This window comes from Bos taurus, chromosome 1, assembly GCF_002263795.3.
Source record: "Bos taurus isolate L1 Dominette 01449 registration number 42190680 breed Hereford chromosome 1, ARS-UCD2.0, whole genome shotgun sequence".
Classification (NCBI taxonomy): domain Eukaryota; kingdom Metazoa; phylum Chordata; class Mammalia; order Artiodactyla; family Bovidae; genus Bos; species Bos taurus.
Window position 1 is genome coordinate 112,548,559 of NC_037328.1, and position 24,541 is coordinate 112,573,099.

A 24,541-nucleotide genomic window follows, 5' to 3' on the forward strand; every position below is an offset into this window, starting at 1 on the left:
TCAGATATGCAGATGACACCACTTTAATGGCAGAAAGTGAAGAACTAAAGAGCCTCCTAATGATGGTGAAAGAGGAGAGTAAAAAAACTGGCTTAAAACTTAACATTCAAAAACCGAAGATCATAGCATCTGGTCCCATCACTTCATGTCAAACAAATGGGAAAAAAGTAGAAACATAACAGATTTTATTTTCTTGGGCTCCAAAATCACTGTGACTGCAGCCATGAAATTAAAAGATGCTTGCTCCTTGGAAGAAAAGCTATGACAAACCTAAACAGAGTATTAAAAAACAGAGACATTATTTTGCCAACAAAGGTTCATATAGGCAAAGTTCTGGTTTTTCTAGTGGTCATGTACGGATGTGAGAGTTGGACCATAATGAAAGCTAAGCACCAAAGAATTGATGTTTTTGAACTGTGGTACTAGAGAAGACTCTTAGGAGTCCCTTGGACAACAAGATCAAATCCGTCAATCCTAAGGGAAATCAACCCTGAATATTCCTTGGAAGGACTGATTCTGAAGCTGAAGCTCCAATATTCTGGCTACCTGATGTGAAGAGCTGACTCATTAGAAAAGACCCTGATGCTGGAAAAGATTGAGGACAGAAGAGTGCGACAGAGGATGAGATAGTTGGAAGGCATCATCGACTCAATGGACATGAGTTTAGGCAAATTGTGGGAGATAATGAGGGACAGGGAAGCCTGGTGTGTTGCAGTTCATGGGGTCACAAAGGGAAGGACAGGGCTTAGTGACTGAACAACAACATACGTATGCTGAGCCCCTTCATTGTTCATCTGAAACTATCACAACATTGTTAATGGGCTGTACTCCAATATAAAATTAAAAGGTAAAAATAAATAAGTAAATAAAATTGGCTTTTAAAAATGGGCCACATGACTTAAATACTAAGAATCAAGACACAAACAAGGAATTTCAAGTTTCTTTGTTTCTTAAAAGATCTTCATTTGTTCTGTTGAGAATACTCAGTCAGTCAAAGGAAGCTCACTATTATGTATGATTTTCAGTATCTGCCTGAGTGAAGAAGATAGAGGGTTAAGTTTAAATTCTGTAGTTTTGTTGGTTTTTTGTTTTTGTTTTTACCTCTTTATATGCTGCAGTGCATTCATAGTAGTCTCTGGAAGGCAGGCCAAGTTGAGGTTGGTCAATCTATAAAAAATGTACAAAGAAGAAAATATTTAGTTGACAAATTATAAGCATGCCTACCTATGTGTAAACAAGATCTTAGTGTTCTTGCTCTATATAACAAGCTAACACTGAATGAATATACAATTAAGAAATGGTTTCCATAATACTTCTCAGTGTTAAACTGATGGGTAGGTGAGACAATCTGGAAGATCATATTACAGATATTTGAGAGAAACCAATGAAATCTTAAACCCACAATAACCATATGGGGAAAGAGTTTACTGTATAACAATGGGAGAGATAAACAAACACACATTAGAATCTAGGGCTGGGGAGTTTTATACTTTTATAGGACATTTCAGGTCCCTGAGTTTCTAATATACTCCCTTGCTGGATGTTTTCTTTTGCCCCTACCCTTAATTGTAACGGGAAAAAAAAAAAAAGTGGAAAACCTCTATGGTGACTCAAGAAATTCTAAGCTAGTAGAAATCTTGCCAGAGATTTTTTTGAGACTCTGTACCCTAAGAGGGGGCTTCCTTGGTAGCTCAGTTGGTAAAGAATCTGCCTGCAATGCAGGAGATCGGGGTTCAATCCCTGGGTCGGGAAGATTCCATGGAGAAGGGAATGTGTTAGTATTCTTCCCTGGAGAATCCGTATGGAAGAGGAGCCTCATGGGCTATAATCCATGAGGTGACAAAGAGTCGGACATGACTGAGCAAGTAACACACACACACAACACCCTAAGAGGACAGAGGAGACTCCTCTTCAGAGCTGCCCTGCTCAGGAGGTCAGCAGACCCAGCTGCCAGCTGAGCATATGAAAGAGGTAACCTATCTCTGCTCCAGCACGTCCACTCCACCCTGGATACCTCATGAAAGCTCCTAGACATCCTCGAAGCTTTGTGAGATTCCCTCCTACATGCTGCATGGTAAGTGGGTAAAGCAAACTATGGGTGGAAGTGAGAATCCTAGCAGTGTAAAGAAACAGGGCAATATAAAAGAAACAGAATGCAGAAGACTGGCAGGGAAAGAGCCAGAAGACATCCCCACAGGAGGGGCCCTGTTCCTTCTCTAACCTTCTGAGCCTCCTTAGCAATCCTCATATGGTGATCAAGCAGGATGCTGGCATTCCACAGCCAAAGGAGAGACTCTAGGAAGACAGAAAGGGTCCACTGCAGACAAGAGTCAGGTTCAATTGTTTTCATGGTTTTAATAAAAATGACCATAAGGATTTATATAACTGTGACATACATAAGCTTCTATGATCTGTAACTTTTGGTAGTTTCTTTTACAGGAGACTAAGGAAAAGCTCTGTAAATGTTTTACTCCATTCCAAACATACTTATTAAGTACTAATCTCATCTTATGTGATTCTTCAGATCAGATCAGATCAGATCAGTTGCTCAGTCATGTCCGACTCTTTGCAACCCCATGAATTGCAGCACGCCAAGCCTCCCTGTCCATCACCAACTCCCGGAGTTCACTCAGACTCACGTCCATCGAGTCAGTGATGCCATCCAGCCATCTCATCCTCTGTCGTCCCCTTCTCCTCCTGCCCCCAATCCCTCCCAGCATCAGTCTTTCCAATGAGTCAACTCTTCATATGAGGTGGCCAAAGTACTGGAGTTTCAGCTTTAGCATCATTCCTTCCAAAGAAATCCCAGGGCTGATCTCCTTCAGAATGGACTGGTTGGATCTCCCTGCAGTCCAAGGGACTCTCAAGAGTCTTCTCCAACACCACACTTCAAAAGCATCAATTCTTCGGCGCTCAGCCTTCTTCACAGTCCAACTCTCACATCCATATATGACCACAGGAAAAACCATAGCCTTGACTAGATGGACCTTTGTTGGCAAAGTAATGTCTCTGCTTTTGAATATGCTATCTAGGTTGGTCATAACTTTCCTTGCAAGGAGTAAGCGTCTTTTAATTTCATGGCTGCAGTCACCATCTGTAGTGATTTTGGAGCCCAGAAAAATAAAGTCTGACACAATTACCACTGTTTCCCCATCTATTTCCCATGAAGTGGTGGGACCGGATGCCATGATCTTCGTTTTCTGAATGTTGAGCTTTAAGCCAACTTTTTCACTCTCCACTTTCACTTTCATCAAGAGGCTTTTGAGTTCCTCTTCACTTTCTGCTATAAGGGTGGTGTCATCTGCATATCTGAGGTGATTGATATTTCTCCCGGCAATCTGGATTCCAGCTTGTGTTTCTTCCAGTCCAGTGTTTCTCATGATGTACTCTGCATATATGTTAAATAAGCAAGGTGACAATATACAGCCTTGACGTATTCCTTTTCCTATTTGGAACCAGTCTGTTGTTCCATGTCCAGTTCTAACTGTTGCTTACTGACCTGCATACAAATTTCTCAAGAGGCAGATCAGGTGGTCTGGTATTCCCATCTCTTTCAGAATTTTCCACAGTTTATTGTGATCCACACCGTCAAAGGCTTTGGCATAGTCAATAAAGCAGAAATAGATGTTTTTCTGGAACTCTTTTGCTTTTTCCATGATCCAGCGGATGTTGGCAATTTGATCTCTGGTTCCTCTGCCTTTTCTAAAACCAGCTTGAACATCAGGAAGTTCAAGGTCCACGTATTGCTGAAGCCTGGCTTGGAGAATTTTGAGCATTACTTTACTAGCGTGTGAGATGAGTGCAATTGTGCGGTAGTTTGAGCATTCTTTGGCATTGCCTTTCTTTGGGATTGGAATGAAAACTGACCTTTTCCAGTCCTGTGGCCACTGCTGAGTTTTCCAAATTTGCTGGCGTATTGAGTGCAGCACTTTCACAGCATCATCTTTTAGGATTTGGAATAGCTCAACTGGAATTCCATTACCTCCACTAGCTTTGTTCGTAGTGATGCTTTCTAAGGCCCACTTCACTTCTCATTCCAGCATGTCTGGCTCTAGGTCAGTGATCACACCGTCATGATTATCTGGGTCATGAAGATCTTTTTTGTATAGTTCTTCTGTGTATTCTTGCCATCTCTTCTTAATATCTTCTGCTTCTGTTAGGTCCATACCATTTCTGTCCTTTATCAAGCTCATCTTTGCATGAAATGTTCCTTTGATATCTCTGATTTTCTTGAAGAGATCCCTAGTCTTCCCATTCTGTTGTTTTCCTCTATTTCTTTGCATTGATCGCTGAAGAAGGCTTTCTAATCTCTTCTTGCTATTCTTTGGAACTCTGCATTCAGATGTTTATATCTTTCCTTTTCTCCTTTGCTTTTTGCTTCTCTTCTTTTCACAGCTATTTGTAAGGCCTCCCCAGACAGCCATTTTGCTTTTTTGCATTTTTTTTCCATGGGAATGGTCTTGATCCCTATCTCCTGTACAATGTCATGAACCTCATTCCACAGTTCATCAGGCATTCTATCTATCAGATCTAGGCCCTTAAATCTATTTCTCACTTCCACTGTATAATCATAAGGGATTTGATTTAGGTCATACCTGCATGGTCTAGTGGTTTTCCCTACTTTATTCAATTTGAGTCTGAATTTGGCAATAAGGAGTTCATGGTCTGAGCCACAGTCAGCTCCTGGTCTTGTTTTTGCTGATGTATAGAGCTTCTCCGTCTTTGGCTGCAAAGAATATAATCAATCTGATTTCGGTGTTCACCATCTGGTGATGTCCATGTATAGAGTCTTCTCTTGTGTTGTTGGAAGAGGGTGTTTGTTATGACCAGTGCATTTTCTTGGCAAAACTCTGTTAGTCTTTGCCCTGCTTCATTCCATCTTCCAAGGCCAAATTTGTCTGTTACTCCAGGTGTTTCTTGACTTCCTACTTTTGCATCCCAGTCCCCTATAATGAAAAGGACATCTTTTTTGGGTGTTAGTTCTAAAAGGTCTTGTAGGTCTTCACAGAACCATTCAACTTCAGCTTCTTCAGCATTACTGGTTGGGGCATAGACTTGGATTACTGTGATATTGAATGGTTTGCCTTGGAAACGAACAGATATCATTCTGTCGTTTTTGAGATTGCATCCAAGTACTGCATTTTGGACTCTTTTGTTGACCATGATGGCCAGTCCATTTCTTCTGAGGGATTCCTGCCCGCAGTAGTAGAAATAATGGTCATCTGAGTTAAATTCACCCATTCCAGTCCATTTCAGTTCGCTGATTCCTAGAATGTCAACATTCACTCTTGCCATCTCTTGTTTGACCACTTCCAATTTGCCTTGATTCATGGACCTGACATTCCAGGTTCCTATGCAATATTGCTCTTTACAGCATCGGACCTTGCTTCTATCAAGCCCTTTAAGAAGAATGACATTTTGCTTACCTTAACTGGGGAAAAAAAAAAGTACAGATGTAGCAAGCATCAAAATTATGTTCAATATCCCATTTTTGGGAGAAGGCAATGGCACCCCACTCCACTACTGTTGCCCGAAAAATCCCATGGATGGAGGAGCCTGATAGGCTGCAGTCCATGGGTCGATAAGACTCAGACACGACTGAGCGACTTCACTTTCACTTTCCACTTTCATGCATTGGAGAAGGAAATGGCAACCCACTCCAGTGTTCTTGCCTAGAGAATCCCATGGACAGAGAAGCCTGGTAGGCTGCAGTCCATGGGGTCCCACAGAGTCGGACATGACTGAAGCGACTTAGTAGTAGTAGTAGTAGTATCCCATTTTTATGATCTTTTTGGAGTCAATTAGGAATTTCTGATTTCCAACCCATATTACTTATATAAACAAGACCATGCTCCTTTCATGAACGTATAGAGAAATCAAGTGCTTTTTCTAAATTGTTATTGTTTAGTCACTAAGTTGTGTCTAACTCTTTGTGACTCCGTGGACTGTAGCCCACCAGGCTCCTCTGCCCCTGGGATTCCGTGAGTCAAGAATATTGGAGTGGGCTGCCATGCCCTCCTCCAGGGGATATTCCTGCCCCAGGGATCAAACTCAAGTTTCCTGTATTAGCGGGTGGGTTCTTTACCACTGAGCCACCAGTGAAGCCCCTTTTCTAAATAGGAGAGACCTAAAGTCTTTCATTTCTTATCTAAACAAAGATAGCAGAAAGGAGAGTTGAATGTCTAAAACATAGCATCAAGAAAACAGTTTCAAAATTGGAAAGCCAGGTATCTGTCCTTGAATTTATTACCACTTTGTTCCTACAAGTCAAATAAGAATAAGCCTTATTTTTTCTAAATATCAATAACAACAATGCATGTGAATGTTTTATCATGTTAAAGATAACTCTGGCTGTTGGCCATACAAACTTACATGAATTATATGATTCGTAGAGTTTTTATCATCAGTGCCAACAAAAAAATTAATAATGACTTTTTTTCCATATTTAGAATTCAGTTGTGCAATAGATTTCTCAGCTGTCCAAGAAGAACCTAAAGAAATGAAAGGTGAAGTATATCATTAGATGCTTGATGCATTAATATGATACTATAGTATAATAATAACAGATTTTATACAGAAATAATTTTTTTAAAGGGAAGACTGTCTTACCATATTTTTGCTCCCAGTTTTCTAGCGCCACTGGCCAATCATATATATCTGGCAACAGTCTAAGTAGAGGTTCCCCGCCTCTGCTCTCAATAGCAGCTTTTAAAAATAATGAATATAAATATATTATGAAGTATATACATATTTTGGCATACTCCTAGTAAAATAAAATAAAGAGCACTTACTTTCATTTATACAAGATCTATATAACATTTTTGCTTTCTGCACTGCTATTATATCTTCAGTTTTGGGTTCCTGAAGGACATCTGAAATGGAGTGTTGGTAAAATGCATCAGTATAATTGTTCATTTGCAGCTCTAAATAACACTTTCAATGCAAGTTTGGTTTAAAAAAAAAAAAAAAAAAAAACTTGTATGTGTTCATACCTCTCCCATTCCAAAACCCTATGAGAAAAACCAAACTCCTTATCAGATCATTATTCCTAGTGTAGAAGGAGGAGTTACTTTCATTAGCCAACTTAGATGAAAGTCTTTTTGACTAGATTATTAGTTTCTGGTGAACAGTGATATGTACTGCTCTGCCATACAGAAGTTACTTTTTCTGATATTGAGATTAAAAAGAAAACAAATTTGTTTTGGAATATGTAATTTAATATGATAGTCTTCTTGATGGTTGGAGGGTAATTATTTTTGTGTGATCATACTGTTCATGCTCCAAATGAAATGTTCTACTTGCTTGGATATTAAAAAATAGTAAAAAAAAAAAAAAAAAAAGTTTTGATTTTTACAAAGAATTCTAAACAAGAACACAGAATGTAGGATAACAAAGGACTAGACACAACTTCCTCAGCTTCCCGGGCAGAGTGTCTTGATCATATCTGGATTAGAACAAATATACCTAGTCTGGGAAGGCAAATCTTGGTACTATCTTACAGCAACTTCAACACAGGGCCAGGGTAAACATGCATGTCCTGTTTAGTGGCAATCATTTAATTTCTCCTGTAAAATGCATAGATACCACCTTCATGGATAATAGAGCATTTATCATGTTATATTCAAATGAAAGCAGGAATGCTGAGATGTCAACATATTCATTTTAGTGTCTTCCATCCTTAGAGTGACTCAGCAATGGTCCACAAAACTTGGAGGGATTATCAACTTTTAATTTTGTGTGACACTCCCTGTAATGGCTTTTACATTCCCAAGTAAAATCTTGAAAATGGATGTTATTTAGTTGCTAAGTTGTGCCTGACCCTTTTGTGACCCCATAGACTATGGCCCACCAGGCTCTTCTGTCCATGGGATTTCCCAGGCAAGAATAATGGAGCAGATTGCCATTTCCTTCTTCAGGGTATCTTCCTGACCCGGGGGACCGAACTCACATCTCCTGCACTGGCAGGCAGATTCTCTACCACTGAGCCACCTGGGAAGGCCTTAAAATGGATATATTAAGACAGAAATCTTTGATACATAGACTTAAACTTCACTAACCTTTCAAAACGACTTCTAATTCATCTCTTAAAATGTCAAAGTTACTGTAACGAGAGCTGGTTTCCGGAATGACGTTACGTTTCAACCAGCCTCCGCAAGCATATTTGAAAAAGTCTGTACAAGGCTCAACAGTGGCATCCATGTTCTGGATCAGTCGAGCGGCTGAAAGACCAGAGAAAGGATGAGATAAAGTGAAGGGTTTGTTTCGTAAGTAGTTTGGAAGGGGGGAAGAAAAAGAGACATGTTACTTCTTTATGATCAAGTCAACTGGACTGATGCTCTTCTTTTTACTTGTGGAACTGTGGACTTAGGTTGAATGATGAATAGTACGTGTGTATACTTCTTCTTCCTTTACTGTAGTTGGTTGGTTTTATTCTTGAGAGGTCTGGGTCCTCCTATCCTGCATCTTATCTCTTTCTTTAAATAACCAAGTGTCTCGCTAGTTTCTACCTCAGATGAAAGAGAAAATGCAGGCCTGCCTTAGCCGTCCTGGGCCTGGAGTCACTCTGCACTCTGATAACTTTTGCTGTTGACTTTGTTCTTCAAGGTGCTGTGACCTTTGAACATCTAGGAGGCTCTACGGTATGTGGGATTGTTAAGGGATTTTATTGTTTCAGTAAAGATCTGAAGCTACAGTTAATACTTCTTGGACTCTGCTTACAATATTTCTGCAATTCATACCGGATATCCAATTTGCATTTGTTTATGTAGAGTCTGTCATTATAAAATTAGCTGTAAGCTTGTTAGTTTTTCTTTCATCCATGATTTTATCTTTGAGAATTATGATGAAAAAACAAATCAACTAATGTTGAGTATTTAAAATGTGCAAAACACTGACTGTACTAGGTGTCTCAATTAATAGAAAGATAGATAAAGAGAAGATCTATGAAGAGAAAAATACTATATTATGTACAGGACTCCTGTGCTCACAATTTCTACACCTGGAACAGTGAGAAAACCCTACCATTGCCCTCCCCACATTCTTTCTCATACAAGTTGAACTGTTTTGCAAGGAAAACAAAAGAGCGATTGAGAATTCATCTGCATCAAGAGAGTATAAGTTCTCAAGTGAGCTTTTGAAAATACTTTGCCTTCTGAATAAATTAATTAAACACTTTTAAAGAACTGCTGAGCTGTGTGGATTTTTCCAGCTTGGAATGGTAAATCTGTCTTCCCGCTGAGCCTCGAGCCCCCACTTCTGACCACTTTTGGACATGTGTGCCTGACTGTCATCTCAGTCTCCATCTCTTTAAGACTAAACTCTGTGGGTCACCTCCAAACCAGTCCTCTCTGGATGTTTGTACTTTGGCATGTGGTACAATTGTTATCACAGCCTCCCAGGTTTGAAATCTTGAGTAGAATTCTGTATTTCATGCTCTCTCTTGGGCTATCAGTAACTCTTCTGCCTCTTTCTATCTATACTCTAGATAATCAATGTCAACCTAGTTTACATCTTCCTCCCTTTTGACTAGATGTCACCCAACTACTCCTCTTGCTATTCATAGTATTATCTCTCTACTTGTATACATATGTTGTGTATCTTTCACAGGTTAAACTTCCCCAAAGACCCTTTTGCTCTAGCTACTCCCTTGCTCAAAAATGTCAGTGGCTTGACACTGCCCAGGTTAAATTACGACTCTTTAACTTGGCTAATGTAAAGTCTCTACCTTCTCTCTTTTTTCCTCCCTGCGTTTTCACAAAAACACTGTACTTTGGCCAGGTGGGTTTTGCCGCAAGGACCACAAACACTCCTGTGCTTCTCTACCCTGCATCTTTGTTTCTCTCCTCCTCACTCCACCCTTTTTTAAAAAACAGTTTTATTGGAGTACAGTTCCTTTGTAATGTTGTGTTAGTTTCTCCTGTACAGCAAAGTGAATCAGCTATACATAAATATATATTCCCTCTTTGTCACCACAGAGCAACGAGTGGATTTCCCTGTGCCATACAGTAGGTTCCTGTTAGTTATTTTATACATAGTAGCATATACATGTCAAACCAATCTCCCAGTTCATCCCACCTTCTCTTTCCTTGCTTTGGTATCGTATGTTTGCGTCTTTATTTCTGCTTTGCAAATAGGTTCGTCTGTACCATTTTTCCTAGATTCCACATACATGTGTTAATATACGATTTTTTTTTCCTCCTTCTGACTTACTTCCCACTGTATGACATGCTCAAGGTCTACCCATGTCTCTGCAAATGGCACAGTTTTGTTCCTTTTTATGGCTGAGTAGAAACTGGACCCTTTCAACTTCTCCCATTCTTTCCAAATTCTACCCACTATTCAAGGTTCAGCTTCTGTCCCATCTCTTCCAAACCATAGAGAAAATTTCTTTCTCTGAACTCCTGGGAGGTCACTGTCTCACTCAGTCTTAAATGCTCTAGATTAGGCTATTTTGAATTTCTCATATAAATACCTGCTGAGTCTTCCTAACCATTCTGTTGATGAACTCAACCTCTTTGTATTCCTGTCACCTGGAATGTTCAGTAAAATGCGTTAAGTTTGTATGATGACATTACTGAATCATCAATGAGTCCCTTTACTTGTTCCTCCTACACATCTCCTTCCCTAGTTCCTGCAGGTCAGACCAGTTCTCATTTCACAGCCTCCAGGGTCAGTCCCATACTTCCAGTTTCCACTGTTTCCATTCTTTCTTGGGCCTTCGTCTCTAAGGCTCTATTCATGCCCTTTCACCAAAGTATGGCCCCAGGCCTCTCCCCATGCCATCCATCCTGTGTGTCAATTGGATTCACACCATCCTAGCATTTCAGTATGCCATTTTCCACTCCAAAGTATTCAATATTTCCACTCCAAACTATTCAATATTCCACTACAAAGTATTCAGTCCTCTCGCATTCATAATAAAATCCAGATTCATAGTATATTCTAACCTTAACATACCTAGTGAAGCTTCTCTCATCACTTTCTTACATGAGCCATCTGCCCCAAGTAAATGAATGTATTCATTTTATGCTATGGAACATCTTACAGTTCTCCATTTCTGTAACTTTGACTATGTTGCCTCAACCCTTGTCAAAATATCCTTTTTTATTTTCTCACATTCAGAAATTTCAGGCTTGTTCAAGGCCCAGTTCAAATCCTTTTTCTTCATGAAGGACTGTCCCTACAAAGCCCATACTGGCTGACATTCATTTTTCTGTTGGAAAACCCATTGCCTCTTCACCTGGATTGTGGTTCCCACAAAGGTAGAGATACAATTTCCAGTTTTCTCTCAGAGCCTAAGATTGTGCTTGATCAAGACTTGTCAGTAAAAACTCTAACTTGAAACCTCAGGTAAAGATTAAGAAATAGATCCTAAAAAGGTAGAAAGAAAATGAAAATCTCTTAAAGTTTTAAGGAAATGAAGATATGATGACAGGGGAAATAAAAATAAAAACCCTAAATAATAGAAGATTATTATGTAAAGTGAAAAGCCAGAAAACTGGAACCTGAAAGGACTACTAGCTAAAGACATTCTCAGCACACATTTTTTAGCAATTTTATACAACTCTTGTCTTTCAACAGACTTTAAAAAGTGTAAGCTGAATGTTGTAAAGGCAACCACCATTTTGAAAGCACTTCTACTTTCTTCTATTCTCGGAGGAAATAGATGGCTTCTATCCTAACACCACAAAGAGCCATAGACTCCTAGTTAGGAGGGCATCGAACACATACTGACCCACCCTGAATGAAAAGGAGGAGCAGTGGCTGAAGTCCCACATTCATGAGTGCAAATACACGCCATGTTCACACAGCCTCACCTCCCACCACGAAAAAGACGATCCTTCCCATCTTAGGTTGAATTCCTCACTTGATACACAGTGAAACTACTTACATCTGGACAACAAACCAAAGAAGCAGCATTCAAGCAATTTGTGAGGTATGTGCAGACGAGAGAGAGAGAAAGAGAGAGAGAGAGAGAACCTCTGCCAACCCCTTCTGTGCCACTTTTAAAGTTTCCCTTTGACCAGAGAGCTCATCGGAGCGCAGGAGCTTCCAATCACATCAAAGAAAGTTCTGTTCTGATGAATATTTTGGGGCCATGGGCCAAGGCAAGTCATGGGCTAGCACTTTCATGCTGGGGCTTTGATCAACCTTCCTTTAATCTCTTATCATGGGTTTTGATTCTCGTTTTGCACCTTATCCTCTGGACCTCCTCTGTGCTGGCTTTCCTTTGAAGTCAGCGGTAGACTCAGGGGTAGGAGGGCCATAGGAAACAGACGCACCACTGTCAAACTGACTGTAATTGTTTTTATATTTTGCACTTTGTTTTGAATTACTCAACCTCTCCACAAAGCCACACCTGGGGCTCTTCAGATGTTTCCGAATCTGTGAGTTTCTGACTTCTGAGTAAACAAATGTGGTTTAAAAACAAACAAAATTATTTTACCTTCATAAGCAGACACAAAAATGATGTAGTAAATACCAGTGTATTGACACAAAATGCTGTTGACCAGATGTTTATAAAGGTAAAAGAAAGTGTATATTATGACTTTTTGAAAATCTGCATAAAAACAGAGGAAGTCTAAAAGGTCTTTAGAGCAATTGTATCTGGGTAGAGAGATTATGAGTGTGTTTAATTTTGTGTTATTTGCTTATCTCTATTTTCCAGTTTGTATTAGGTAAATATGCTTTGCTTTTACAATAAGAAAAGAGTTTATTTTTAATTTAAGAAAATAGTCACATAAAGACAAGAAAAGTAATCTTTTATTAATAATGAGCTTATTTCTCATGAATGACAATTCTGAATGTTCTAGGCTGATAATAAATGGCACACCGTTTTTTTCTCCAACTAATCTTTTTGTAACATTTGCCCAATGTATTTGACCATAGGAATTTAAAAACAAGCTCAACTACCATGTGGGACATTATTAATTGCTGGATTCATTACCAGGCCCTATTGTATGGGTATGGATTAGAAGATGCTACATAAGCTGAGAAAATGTTTAGAGTTCTTAAATCAGTCAGGCTTGTTTTGAATCCCTGAGCTTCCCCACTTTTTAGCTGTAAAAGGCTAAGTAGTTCCTGGACTTCCCTGGTAGTCCAGTGGTTAAGAATTTGCCTTCCAATGCAGCGGACACAGGTTTGATCTCTGGTCAGGGAAGTAAGATCCCACATGATGCAAAGCAACTAAGCCCTCACTCAAGACACCGCAACTACTGAAGCCCACACACTGTAGAACCTGTGATCCACAACTAGAGAAACCTGTGCACTGCAACTAGAGAAAGCCTGTGTACCACAAGGAAGACCCGGGGCAGCCAAAAAAGAAAACAAGCCAAAAAAGTAGCTTCCCCAAGATCCAGAAGCTAGTAAGTAATGGAGACCCAGAACTTCCACTTGGGTGTGTGTGGCTCCCTGCTCACACTCTTCCCTCCACACTCTGGCCATAGCCGGAGTGTGTGAGAAGCAGTGAGTGTGCTCCATCCCTCTCTCCTCCTCCACTTCTTCCCAATTACCCTTTATTCTCCCCTTGCCCTGCCCTCTTCTTTACTTTCTTTCCTCCCCTCAGTGTTGAGCTCATCACCAGAAACTAGTGCAGAGTCCAAGGAAGGAAAAGGCATCAGAATTTGGAGTCTGTAGGGGCCAGGAAGAAGGACAGGGAAAGAAACAGATGAATTCTTCACAGGGTAACAAGCAGACAGAGGCACACCCAGGAGAGCTCTTCTTGAGGTGGACACGTAGCAGGGGTCTTGCCTAACCCTCCTCTAGATAGAGCAGGACGGATGATGGAGAGTGAAGATTTTCCATGATATATTTAACAGCAACAACTTTCAACTGTGGTTAACCATGTGAATCACCTTAGAAGCCTTTTAAACATAAAGATGCCAAGGATCAAGGATAGATCCCTGATCAATCAAAACCTTTGAGGTGGTTCCAGCATCTTTTAATGCTTCCTGAGTGATTTTAATGTCCATCCAAGGGAAGAACTATCAGATTAGACAATAGAGAAACATGGAAAATGACAACAAGAGAACTCAGTATCAGCAAGTAAAAACAGTACTATGCTTAGATGTATGTGTGTGTGCTCAGTTGTGTCCAACTTTTTGTGACCTGACTGACCCATGGACTCTAGCCTGTCAGGCTCTGCAATCAATGAAACTTTCAAGGGAAGAATACTGGAGTGGGTTGCCCTTTCCTACTCCAGGCATACTTGGATGGATCAGGCCTATTCCTTCTCGCCTTTCCAGCCTGTAAGTGTGAATGGGCTCGTGTCATGACAACCCATATTTCTAAGTGCATTGATCCTTTCCGAGTCCCTGGCACAGTATGGCAAGGAACCACACAAGTGTCTTCTGTACAAGCCCACTCTCCTTAGCCCTCCACTATACTGGCTTTGCCTCCACAGCCTCCTTTCCTGGATCCCATCCACAACCTCTGGTGCAGGGAACATGCTCTCTTCCATCAGTCACTGTCTTAGGGGAGTCCCAAGAGGGCTCATGGCCCCTCCAGGTGAGGAGCTCTCTTGATTTTATCTCCATGCCTTCCTCTACCAAGAACCACAAGGACCAGTGGGCCTGGTTTGGGAGGAGGGCCAAAACAGCAAAAACTGGACTGCATACAGAATCACTTCTCTGATGGGAAAGATTTTCTTCAACAGACATTTCTGTTGAGCTTGACTTTTATTCCTCTGAGATGAGCTCTATCTATCTCGGGAGGACCCTGACCCTCTCAGCAAACAGACCCAAGATACAACCACTCCACTAGTTATCAGACATGATTAGGCATGGTGGAATTCTAGCTTCACTGGAAACCAGCTACTGGTCTACCTCAAGAAGGGGCAATCCATGATCTGCCTTTGAATGCCAATAGCTTCCAATGTCTTAGGATCCCCCTTTTTTATCTATATGCCACGCTTTCAAATAACATCAATGGTTTGCTGAGTGAAAATGGAATTTGGGGCACTATCAAAAGAAAGATTTCTAAGTTTATACATGTACATTCCATAGAGGCCAGTTTTCTGGTCCTGTGTGTATGAATCTGCATGTGTATTTTAAAAAGACTTCTGCATGTCTCAAGTGCTCCTAGGAAGACTCTCAGGAACATAATGTAATCTGAAATAAATGATTGCCACTGGATAGCAAGAAGCTTTGTGCTGTGGCACTTTGTTGTAAGTTTAATTTTCTTTAATGTTGATCCTTACTTAGTAGATCACCGATACATTCCCGTGCAAATGAATTAACAGGAATTATGAATAGGGTTCAGACTTAAACTGAAGAAAGTAGGGAAAACCACTAAAACATTCAGGTATGACCTAAATCAAATCCCTTATTGATTATACAGTGGAAGTGAGAAATAGATTCAAGGGATTAGATCTGATAGACAGAGTGCCTGATGAACTATGGACAGAGGTTCATGACATTGTACAAGAAGCAGTGACCAAACCATCCCCAAGAAAAAGAAATGCAAAAAGGCAAAATGGGGGTCTGAGGAGGCCTTACAAGTAGCTATGAAAAGAAGATAAGCTAAAGGCAAAGAAGAAAAAGAAAGATATACCCAATTGAATGCGGAGTTCCAAAGAATAGCAAGGAGAGATAAGAAAGCCTTCCTCAGTGATCAGTGCAAAGAAATAGAGAAAAATAATAGAATGGGAAAGACTAGAGATTTCTTCAAGAAGATTAGAGATACCAAGGGAATATTTCATCCAAAGATGGGCACAATAAAGGACAGAAATGGTATGGACCTAAGAGAAGCAGAAGATATTAAGAATAAATGGCAAGAATACACAGAAGAACTATACAAAAAAGATCTTCATGACCCAGATAATCACGATGATATGATCACTCACCTAGGGTCAGACATCCTGGAATGAGAAGTGAAGTGGGCCTTAGGAAGCATCACTACGATCAAAGCTAGTGGAAGTGATGGAATTCCAGTTGAGTATTTCAAATTCTAAAAGATGATGCTGTGAAAGTGCTGCACTCAACATGCCAGCAAATTTGGAAAACTCAGCAGAGGCCACAGGGCTGGAAAAGGTCAGTTTTCATTCCAATCCCAAAGAAAGGTAATGCCTAAGAATGCTCAAACTACCGTACAATTGCAGTCATCTCAGTCAGTTCAGTTAAGTGGCTCAGTCGTGTCCGACTGTTTGCGACCCCATGGACTGCAGCACGCCAGGCCTCCCTGTCCATCACCAACTCCCAGGGTTTACCCAAACTCATGTCCATCAAGTCGGTGATACCATCCAACCATCTCATCCCTCTGTCATCCCCTTCTCCTCCCACCTTCAATCTTTCCCAGCATCAGGGTCTTTTACAATGAGTCAGTTCTTCGCATCAGGTGGCCAAAGTATTGGAGTTTCAGCTTCAACATCAGTCCTTCCAGTGAACATGCAGGACTGATCTCTTTTAGGATGGACTCGTTGGATCTCCTTGCAGTCCAAGGAACTCTCAAAAGTCTTCTCCAACATCACAGTTCAAAAGGATCAATTCTTTGGTGCTCAGCTTTCTTCACAGTCCAACTCTCACAACCATACATGACTACTGGAAAAACAACAGCCTTGACTAGACAGACCTTTGTTGACAAAGTAATGTCTCTGCTTTTTAATATGCTATCTAGGTTGGTCATAACTTTTCTTCAAAGGAGCAAGCATCTTTTAATTTCATGGCTGCAATCACCATCTGCAGTGATTTTGAAGCCCCCAAAAATAAAGTCTGCCACTGTTTCCACTGTTTGCCTATCTATTTGCCATGAAGTGATGGGACCAGATGCCATGATCTTAGTTTTCTGAATGCTGAGCTTTAAGCCAACTTTTTCACTCTCCTCTTTCATTTTCATCAAGAGGCTCTTTAGCTATTCTTCACTTTCTGCCATAAGAGTGGTGTCATCTGCATATCTGAGGTTATTGAGATTTCTCCTGGCAATCTTGATTCCAGCTTGTGCTTCTTCCAGCCCAACGTTCCTCATGATGTGGTCTGCATATAAGTTAAATAAGCAGGGTGACAATACACAGCCTTGATGTACTCCTTTTCCTATTTGGAACCAGTCTGTTGTTCCATGTCCAGTTCTAACTGTTGCTTCCTGACCTGCATACAGATTTCTCAAGAGGAAGGTCAGGTGGTCTGGTATTCCCATCTCCTTCAGAATTTTCCAGAGTTTGCTGTGATCCACACAAAGGCTTTGGCATAGTCAATAAAGCAGAAATAGATGCTTTTCTGGAACTCTCTTGCTTTTTCAATGATCCAGCAGATGTTGGCAATTTGATCTCTGGTTCCTCTGTCTTTTCTAAAACCAGCTTGAACATCTGGAAGTTCACGGTTCCTACATACTAGTAAAGTAATGCTCGAAATTCTCCAAGCCAGGCTTCAACAGTATGTGAACCATACTGTTCCAAATAGTGTTCCAAATAGACTGGTTCCAAATAGGGAAAGGAGTACGTCAAGGCTGTATACTGTCACCCTGCTTATTTAACTTATATGCAGAGTACATAATGAGAAACGCTGGGCTGGAGCAAGCACAAGCCAGAATCAGGATTGCCAGAAGAAATATCAATAACCTCAGATATGCAGATGACATCATCCTTATGGCAGAAAGTGAAGAAGAACTAAAGAGCCTCTTGATGAAAATGAAAGAGGAGAGTGAAAAAGTTGGCTTAAAGCTCAACATTCAGAAAATGAAGATCATGGCATTTGGTCCCATCACTTCATGGCAAATAGATGGAGAAACAGTGGCAGACTTTATCTTTTGGGGCTCCAAAATCACTGCAGATGGTGACTGCAGCCATGAAATTAAAAGACTCTTGCTCCTTGGAAGAAAAGTTATGACCAACCTAGATAGCATATTAAAAAGCAGAGACATTACTTTGTCAACAAAGGTCCGTTTAGTCAAAGCTATGGTTTTTCCATAGCTGTGTGAGAGTTGGACTATAAAGAAAGCTGAGCGCCAAAGAATTGATGTTTTTGACCTGTGGTGTTGGAAAAGACTTTTGAGGGTCCCTTGGACTGCAAGGAGATCCAACCAGTCCATCCTAAAGGAGATCAGTCTTGAATATTCATTGGAAGGACTGATGCTGAAGCTGAAACTCTAATATTTTGGCCACCTGATGCAAAGAACGGACTCATTGGAAAAGACCCAATGCTGGGAAAGATTGAAGGCGGGAGGAGAAGGGGACGACAGAGGATGAGATGGTTGGATAGCATCACCGACTTGATAGACATGAGTTTGGGTAAACCCTGTGAGTTGGTGATGGACAGGGAGGCCTAGTGTGCTGCAGTCCTTGAGGTCGCAAAGAGTCGGACATGACTGAGCAACTGAACTCAACTGAACTGAACTGATGAATAGGGTGAATATCTATTATTTGATGGATTTGTTCTAAAGTCAACAGTAACACTGAATTAACAAATATTGATACTTATAGCTCAGGGAACTCAGTGCTCTGTGGTGACCTTAATGGGAAGGAAGTTGACAAAAGAGGGGATATATGTATATGTATAGCAGATTCACTTTGTTGTACATAGAAACTAACACAAATTGTAAAGCAACTATTCTCCAATAAAAATGAATTTTAAAAAATTCTGAAGCATTGACCCTTGGTAAATGCAAGGTTAGGTTCCTATGAGCCTCTGATCACACAGCATTTTCATCAACTGATCAATACATAACCTCATTTTATGTGTTCCTGTTTAATTTCTGATTTAATATATACATCATTGATTCATTAACATTGAAGTCAACAGCACTACAACTCATACCTGAATGAAGCTTATGTATCACATGTCTTTTCTCTGTAAGGCACATCACAGCCTTCTTGCACTTAGGAACACTAGATAGCACTTCAGCACTAGTCCTGGGGACCATTTTAAACAATAAAATAATTAACAAATAGTATAAAAAATGTGAAACATGTGGCGGTAAAAAGACCAAGAGAAGGACCCTTATTTACAATCTCATTGGACATCAGAAGGGTACACATATGCAGGTGACGGAAATGTTTCATCAATCTATAAATGATCTCAAAAGTGTGAAGACTGATTTGGAGGTTACAAATAAATTTTAACCCATAGGCAAATTAGCAAATAGAAAATTTGTAAATGACTAGGGTCAACTACAGTTTTGTCCATTTTTTTCTTTCAGGCTTTTAAAAAATATCCAGGAAAATGTGCAAAACAAGCAACAATATTAAGTGGAAATGGACTCAAATCATTTCTTTCTCAGTTACTATTGTATTATTAAAAACTCCTGGCCCTATATGTTTTAGTGTTGAACATTTTAAATGGACTAGCCATCTATTTATTTACAACATATATGAAACATTCCTAGCTTGGTGGCAAATTCTCTTGACTATTCTTTCCATGCTTAAATCAGGTTTAAGAAAGCTGTTATGAGCAAAACTGTTTTCAGCTTATTCTCTCTCAATCGGCTTATGCCCTTGGTTTTTTGCTCCCAACCACACGACATTTTCATTTTGATACCTTAAAAATTACTATAATCATCAGCCTGGTCTATGACCATTTTCGAAGTGTCCAGAAGACATCAGAGAAATGCTGGGCATCAAGGAGCAAACGCTCCTGTGAAGACCAGAGGACATTCATTTCTGACTCAACCTCCTATCCTGTCTCCTTTATTAACACATACCAAGCTTGATACTCGGGTTTCCCTGGTGGCTCAGTAGTAAAGAACCCACCTGTCGATGCAGGAGACACAAGAGATGCGGGTTCAATCCCTGGGTTGCAAAGATCCCCTGGAGAAGGAAATGGCAGCCCACTCCATATTCTTGCCTGGGAAATCCCATGGACAGAGGAGCCTGGCGGGCTACAGTCCAAAGGCTTGCAAAGAGTCGGACATGACTATGCAACTAAACAGCAACAAACCACAAAGCTTGCTATTACTTACTAGGCAATTTTTAACAATTTAAAAATCTCCTTTGACAACATTCTGAAAGTACTGCTGACCTCATTCCCCTGCTGCCACCCTCCTCCCACCATCTCCCAACCAAAATCAAGGCGAAGTCAGAACGTTTTGAAAGAACACAAGGAAAATGCAATGTAATTACAACGGGTCACAAAGGACTCCATTCAGAAGGCAGCAATGTAGAAACTAGAATCCGGGGGACCATTCGTAAAGAGAAAATGACTGAAAATTAGCAAGCACACAGACTAACGCTAATAAAACCAAACAGTTTTCATTATAAATGTTCAGATTCTTGCAAAATCCAATCCTCCCTTTTAAATGAAATCCCTGTTTCAAATGGCTTTTCTGATACCTTGGTTAAAGAAAGGTTGGGGGAAGCAGGTGAGGGAATACCTGATGCTAGATGTAATCAAGATGTAATAAGAACTGCTAGTTAATCATTTAGTTCAACACTCCCTGTCAACCACTGGGTAAGTTCAAGCTAAGCCAAAGTCAAGTCTTGCACTAGTCCAACTGGTCAGTGCCAAAAGCCACCCTCTATACCACTGTTCAGAAACTGTGGATTTACACAAGTAGATTCGAAGAAAGTTTCAAGATAGTGAATTTTCTCTGTAGAGTTGAAACTCCCAGGAAAGGAGATTCACTTTCTGTGTTTTTGCTTGAAGAGTAATTAATTTAAAATTATATTTCATATATGACATGCATGTGTGCTCAGTCATGTCTGACTCTTTGTGACCCCATCTGGCACTGTAGCCTGCCAGGCTCCTCTGTCCAGGCAAGAATACTGGGGTGGCTTGCCATTTCCTCCTCCAGGGGATCTTCCCAACCCAGGGACTGAATTCTGCGTATGGCACATCTCCTGCATTGGCAGGCAGATTCGTTACCACTGTACCATTTACCTTGAATGCATAGGCACAAACATACACTTACAACCACGCCTCCACAGGCTCCATACCCACATACACACAGACACAAGCCATACATAGTTAACCTGGAATCCATTTGCTATCAGATTTACAGATAAACTCACTGTCAAATTTATAGGTAAAATATGAACTATAGGATTTTAATTAAGGTTCAGCCAAAGATGTGCATGTCATAATAACAATAAAAAGTCAATGTTTGACATGTGTTAGGCACCAGGCACTTACTTCATGCATTTGCTTCAAACTTTAAGTCTGAAGTACGGCAACAATATTTTTGTCCCCACTTTGTATGCTTAGTCACTCAGTCATGTCCGACTCTGAGACCCCATGGTCTGTAGCCCGCCAAGTTCCTCCATCCGTGGGGATTCTCCAGGCAAAAATACTGGAGAGGGTTGCCATGCCTTCCTCCAGGGGATCTTCCCAATCCAGGGATCGAACTCAGGTCTCCTGCATTGCAGGCAGATTCTTTACCGTCTGAGCCAACAGGGAAGCCCACTTTAGAGCCATAGTAATTGAGTCCCCACTTTAGAGCTAAAGAAATTGAGGATAAGGAATCTGTATGTGAAGTCACACTGTTGGTAAATAGCAATGCTGAAGGTTTTAATTATTTTTCTTTCTTACAACATCTTCCCATTGCTCTATAAATAGGACATATTATGTTTATTTTAAGGAAACCTAGGCATTGAGTGATTACATGCTTGAAGTTATCAATACGACTTTAGAGAGAGCCTAGGTCTAACTTTAAGCTGATGTCTTTCTACAGAATCATCCTTCTGTAACTCCAAATAACACTAAAAAACATTTTGAAAGCTCCAAGAATCTAAATTAAATTATATAGCAGTCACTGTTTTTTTGATGCCCAATTAAAATTTTAATTGCTTCATAACATGAGTACAGCTACATAAAGTTTTTCACCTCGTTTGACCCTAGACTTTAAAACTTGTATAGATAATTACAGAAATCTCAAGTCTAATGGACCTACAGTAATAATCCTTAGTTGGCGTTTCCAAATTAGTGAAATTCTTCAGCCTTATCTTACAGCCCATTTAAATGAATGGCTCATAGCCAAGAGAGGATAGTCAATAATTTTCCAGTAGGGATTCCTTCAAAATTCACAACCCAAAACATCCTGTTAACAAATGGAAGCCCTGAAACTGTGTTACAATTAAGTTAAAGTGCCCTAAGTCTAAAAATAAATTTTCTTTTTCAAGTCCAATTTGCATTTTAAATCCTAAAAGATTCTCTGCTGGCAAAAAGCTATTAAAGATTATACTGCAATTTAAATACAATATATCACTTAAAATAAGTTATCAAGGCTGCATGTTGATTATAATATTAATGAATAATAATGTTCCTCATTTAAGGAAAGATACAGAAGGTTATGAAAAGGCTACATTGTTCCCTTAGTAACTTTATTAGGTAGATCTCAAACTCTGGACACTGGTAGGTATCTCTAAGGAGAAAGCAATGAGATTACATAGCCATGTTTCTCCCATTTAAAAATTTTGCTATTTTGGATCATGCTGTCGAACAAAAGTGATCAGTCCAACTTCAATGATATATAATTACTGGGAGTAATTCAAAACATTCTGCCTTTGCATCAATTTTGGATAGGGAGTGGTGCAAGATCACAATAGAAGGATAAACTGGGTCACTGGTGCTTTAGAATGCTGCCTAAAGTGAAGTCAAAATTATAAAAACAAAACAAAACTCTAGTGGGCACTATGACATTGAGTACATATTAACAAATTAGAAATTTAGTGGATACAAGGTAGCGTAAGGCTCCATATATTTATCTTTTTAAAACCTATCTCTCTTCTATTACAGAAGACGCAGAAGATTATGTTAAATCATTTGCCTTCTCCAAAAAAGATTTTTTTTCTTTGTGGACCATGAAAAGACTCTGAAACTTTTCGACAACTATTTTGAGTACCCCTACATGTCTGACACTATTGGGATCTGAATATATGTCATGGTGAATAAACAGGTATAATCCCTGCCCTCACAGAAATTGCAGGGTTTCCTCTGACACAAGACTATTTCTTTCATGATGCACACGAATTCCTATAAAGTAACTGTATCTAGAAAGGAAGGGTTGTTATGCTCCACTCTCAGTGTGCTTCTATAAATGAGCTTATTATGGGTGATTGTGTGGACTAACCAGGAGTCTGAATGAGCATACTATGAGTGAAACATATTCCTAGGATAGAGGAATCTTTAAGGATGATGGTCAAAAACCAGCCACACTTAGCCAAACAGAGACATTCAAGAGAAGGTGAGCACGGGGTCTCATTAAAGGAGAGCAGAGATGAGTTATTGAGAAGGGAGAAGCTCTGAGAGAGCTGGTGTTAGAAAAAGAAAGGCCAGACTAGTGGAGATTTTGGTCATATGAAGTTGGAAATGCTTATGTAAGTAGAACATTAGTTACAAAATCTCCCTGAAAGAAGAAAATAGTGGGAAGAGAAATACATACAGAAACTGTCTTCTTGTTGACCCAGTTCTAGCTTAGAAGGGTAGAATTAACAAGGAAAATTAAACCACCAAGAAGAGAATAATTGACTTTACTGCTAGCAAAAGAGATAGATCAGACAGAAAAGGGCTAAACTCGGGAAATCTGATGGGGAGATACAAAACTAAGAAATCTGATTTACATATGTGGAACAGTCAGAATGAGACCACTTCTTTGCTACTGCATTTATGTATAAGGTGCCCTGAAAACACCTTGCCTAGACAACAGTGGCTTTGTAACCAAGATAAGGAACCTGACAGAATAAATATAAACAAATATAAAATGTAAATAAAATATATAAATATAAAACATAAATCTTCATATATGCAATCAGTATTTATTGGTGACTTACAATTTGCGATGCACCTTGTTAGCTGCGAGAAACAGACTGATGAGTAAGATAGAAATAGTTATTATAGTGGGGCAAATCTAGACATTGGAGAACTAACTACAAGTGTGATGGGAGTTATGGGTAAACATATAGGATGTGCTGGGAGCAAAGGAGTTAGCTAGGCAAAGGTGAAAGAGGGAAAACATTTCGTTCATTCACTCAACAGATAGTGGAGTCAGGAACAGAGCTGCGGTCCAGGCAGAGAAGGTGAGTGACAGGCTTCACAAAAGAGGCAACTGAAAGAGGACTGGAGCGTAGAGTGGCTCTCTGTGAGTATGGAAAGGTAGGCCATCCTCAGAAGGAAGGATACAGCATGGATAAAGAATGAAGGGCTAGATCCCCAGGGCTTCAACATCCCCAGGGCAGAGCATCCCTGAGGAGGATCCCTGCCTCTTCAATTGGTGGAAAGAGATCTGTGGGAGCCAACAAGCAGGGCTTGGCCTTTGTCACCCTGTCCAGTTTAGGGAAGGGAGTTGATCACGGGAAAGGATTTCCTCTTGCTGAGCTTGCAGGAAATAGCCAGCCTTGTCCTAGAAGTCCTCATCATGTGCATCTAATAGAAATGGGCCTTTTGATCCTCAATCTATCTGGATGGCTGGTCAGAAAGTTATAAACCATCTTTCAGCACATGCCCTTGCCCAGTCAACTTAGGCTTTGAGGAGCCCTTGCTTGGACAAGGCCTCCCCATGAATCCAGACAGAGTTCTCATGGATTACAGATATTAAGCTGCTGGTTGACCTCTTCTGTAAGATTTGTACACAAAGGCATCATTTGTATGACTGTATGGGCTAGGTTAGAGATGGAGCTTCAGAC

At 40.2% G+C, this 24,541-nt stretch overlaps 1 protein-coding gene across 5 annotated transcripts in view; it reads right to left on the minus strand.

The window, feature by feature from the left end:
* The window catches only part of MME (membrane metalloendopeptidase), a 117,015-nt gene that overhangs the window by 69,570 nt on the left and 22,904 nt on the right, over positions 1–24,541 (minus strand). For 4 of the 5 annotated variants that reach the window (NM_001192884.1, XM_024990577.2, XM_024990584.2 and 1 more), the window contains exons 4-8: positions 8,058–8,219; positions 6,792–6,872; positions 6,610–6,705; positions 6,373–6,491; positions 1,102–1,167 (exon numbers count right to left, since the gene is read on the minus strand). In NM_001192884.1, the coding sequence (NP_001179813.1) occupies positions 1,102–1,167; positions 6,373–6,491; positions 6,610–6,705; positions 6,792–6,872; positions 8,058–8,219 (524 nt within the window). The remainder of the gene's footprint in view (positions 1–1,101; positions 1,168–6,372; positions 6,492–6,609; positions 6,706–6,791; positions 6,873–8,057; positions 8,220–24,541) is intronic. The other variant, XM_024990592.2, reaches the window with a different exon arrangement.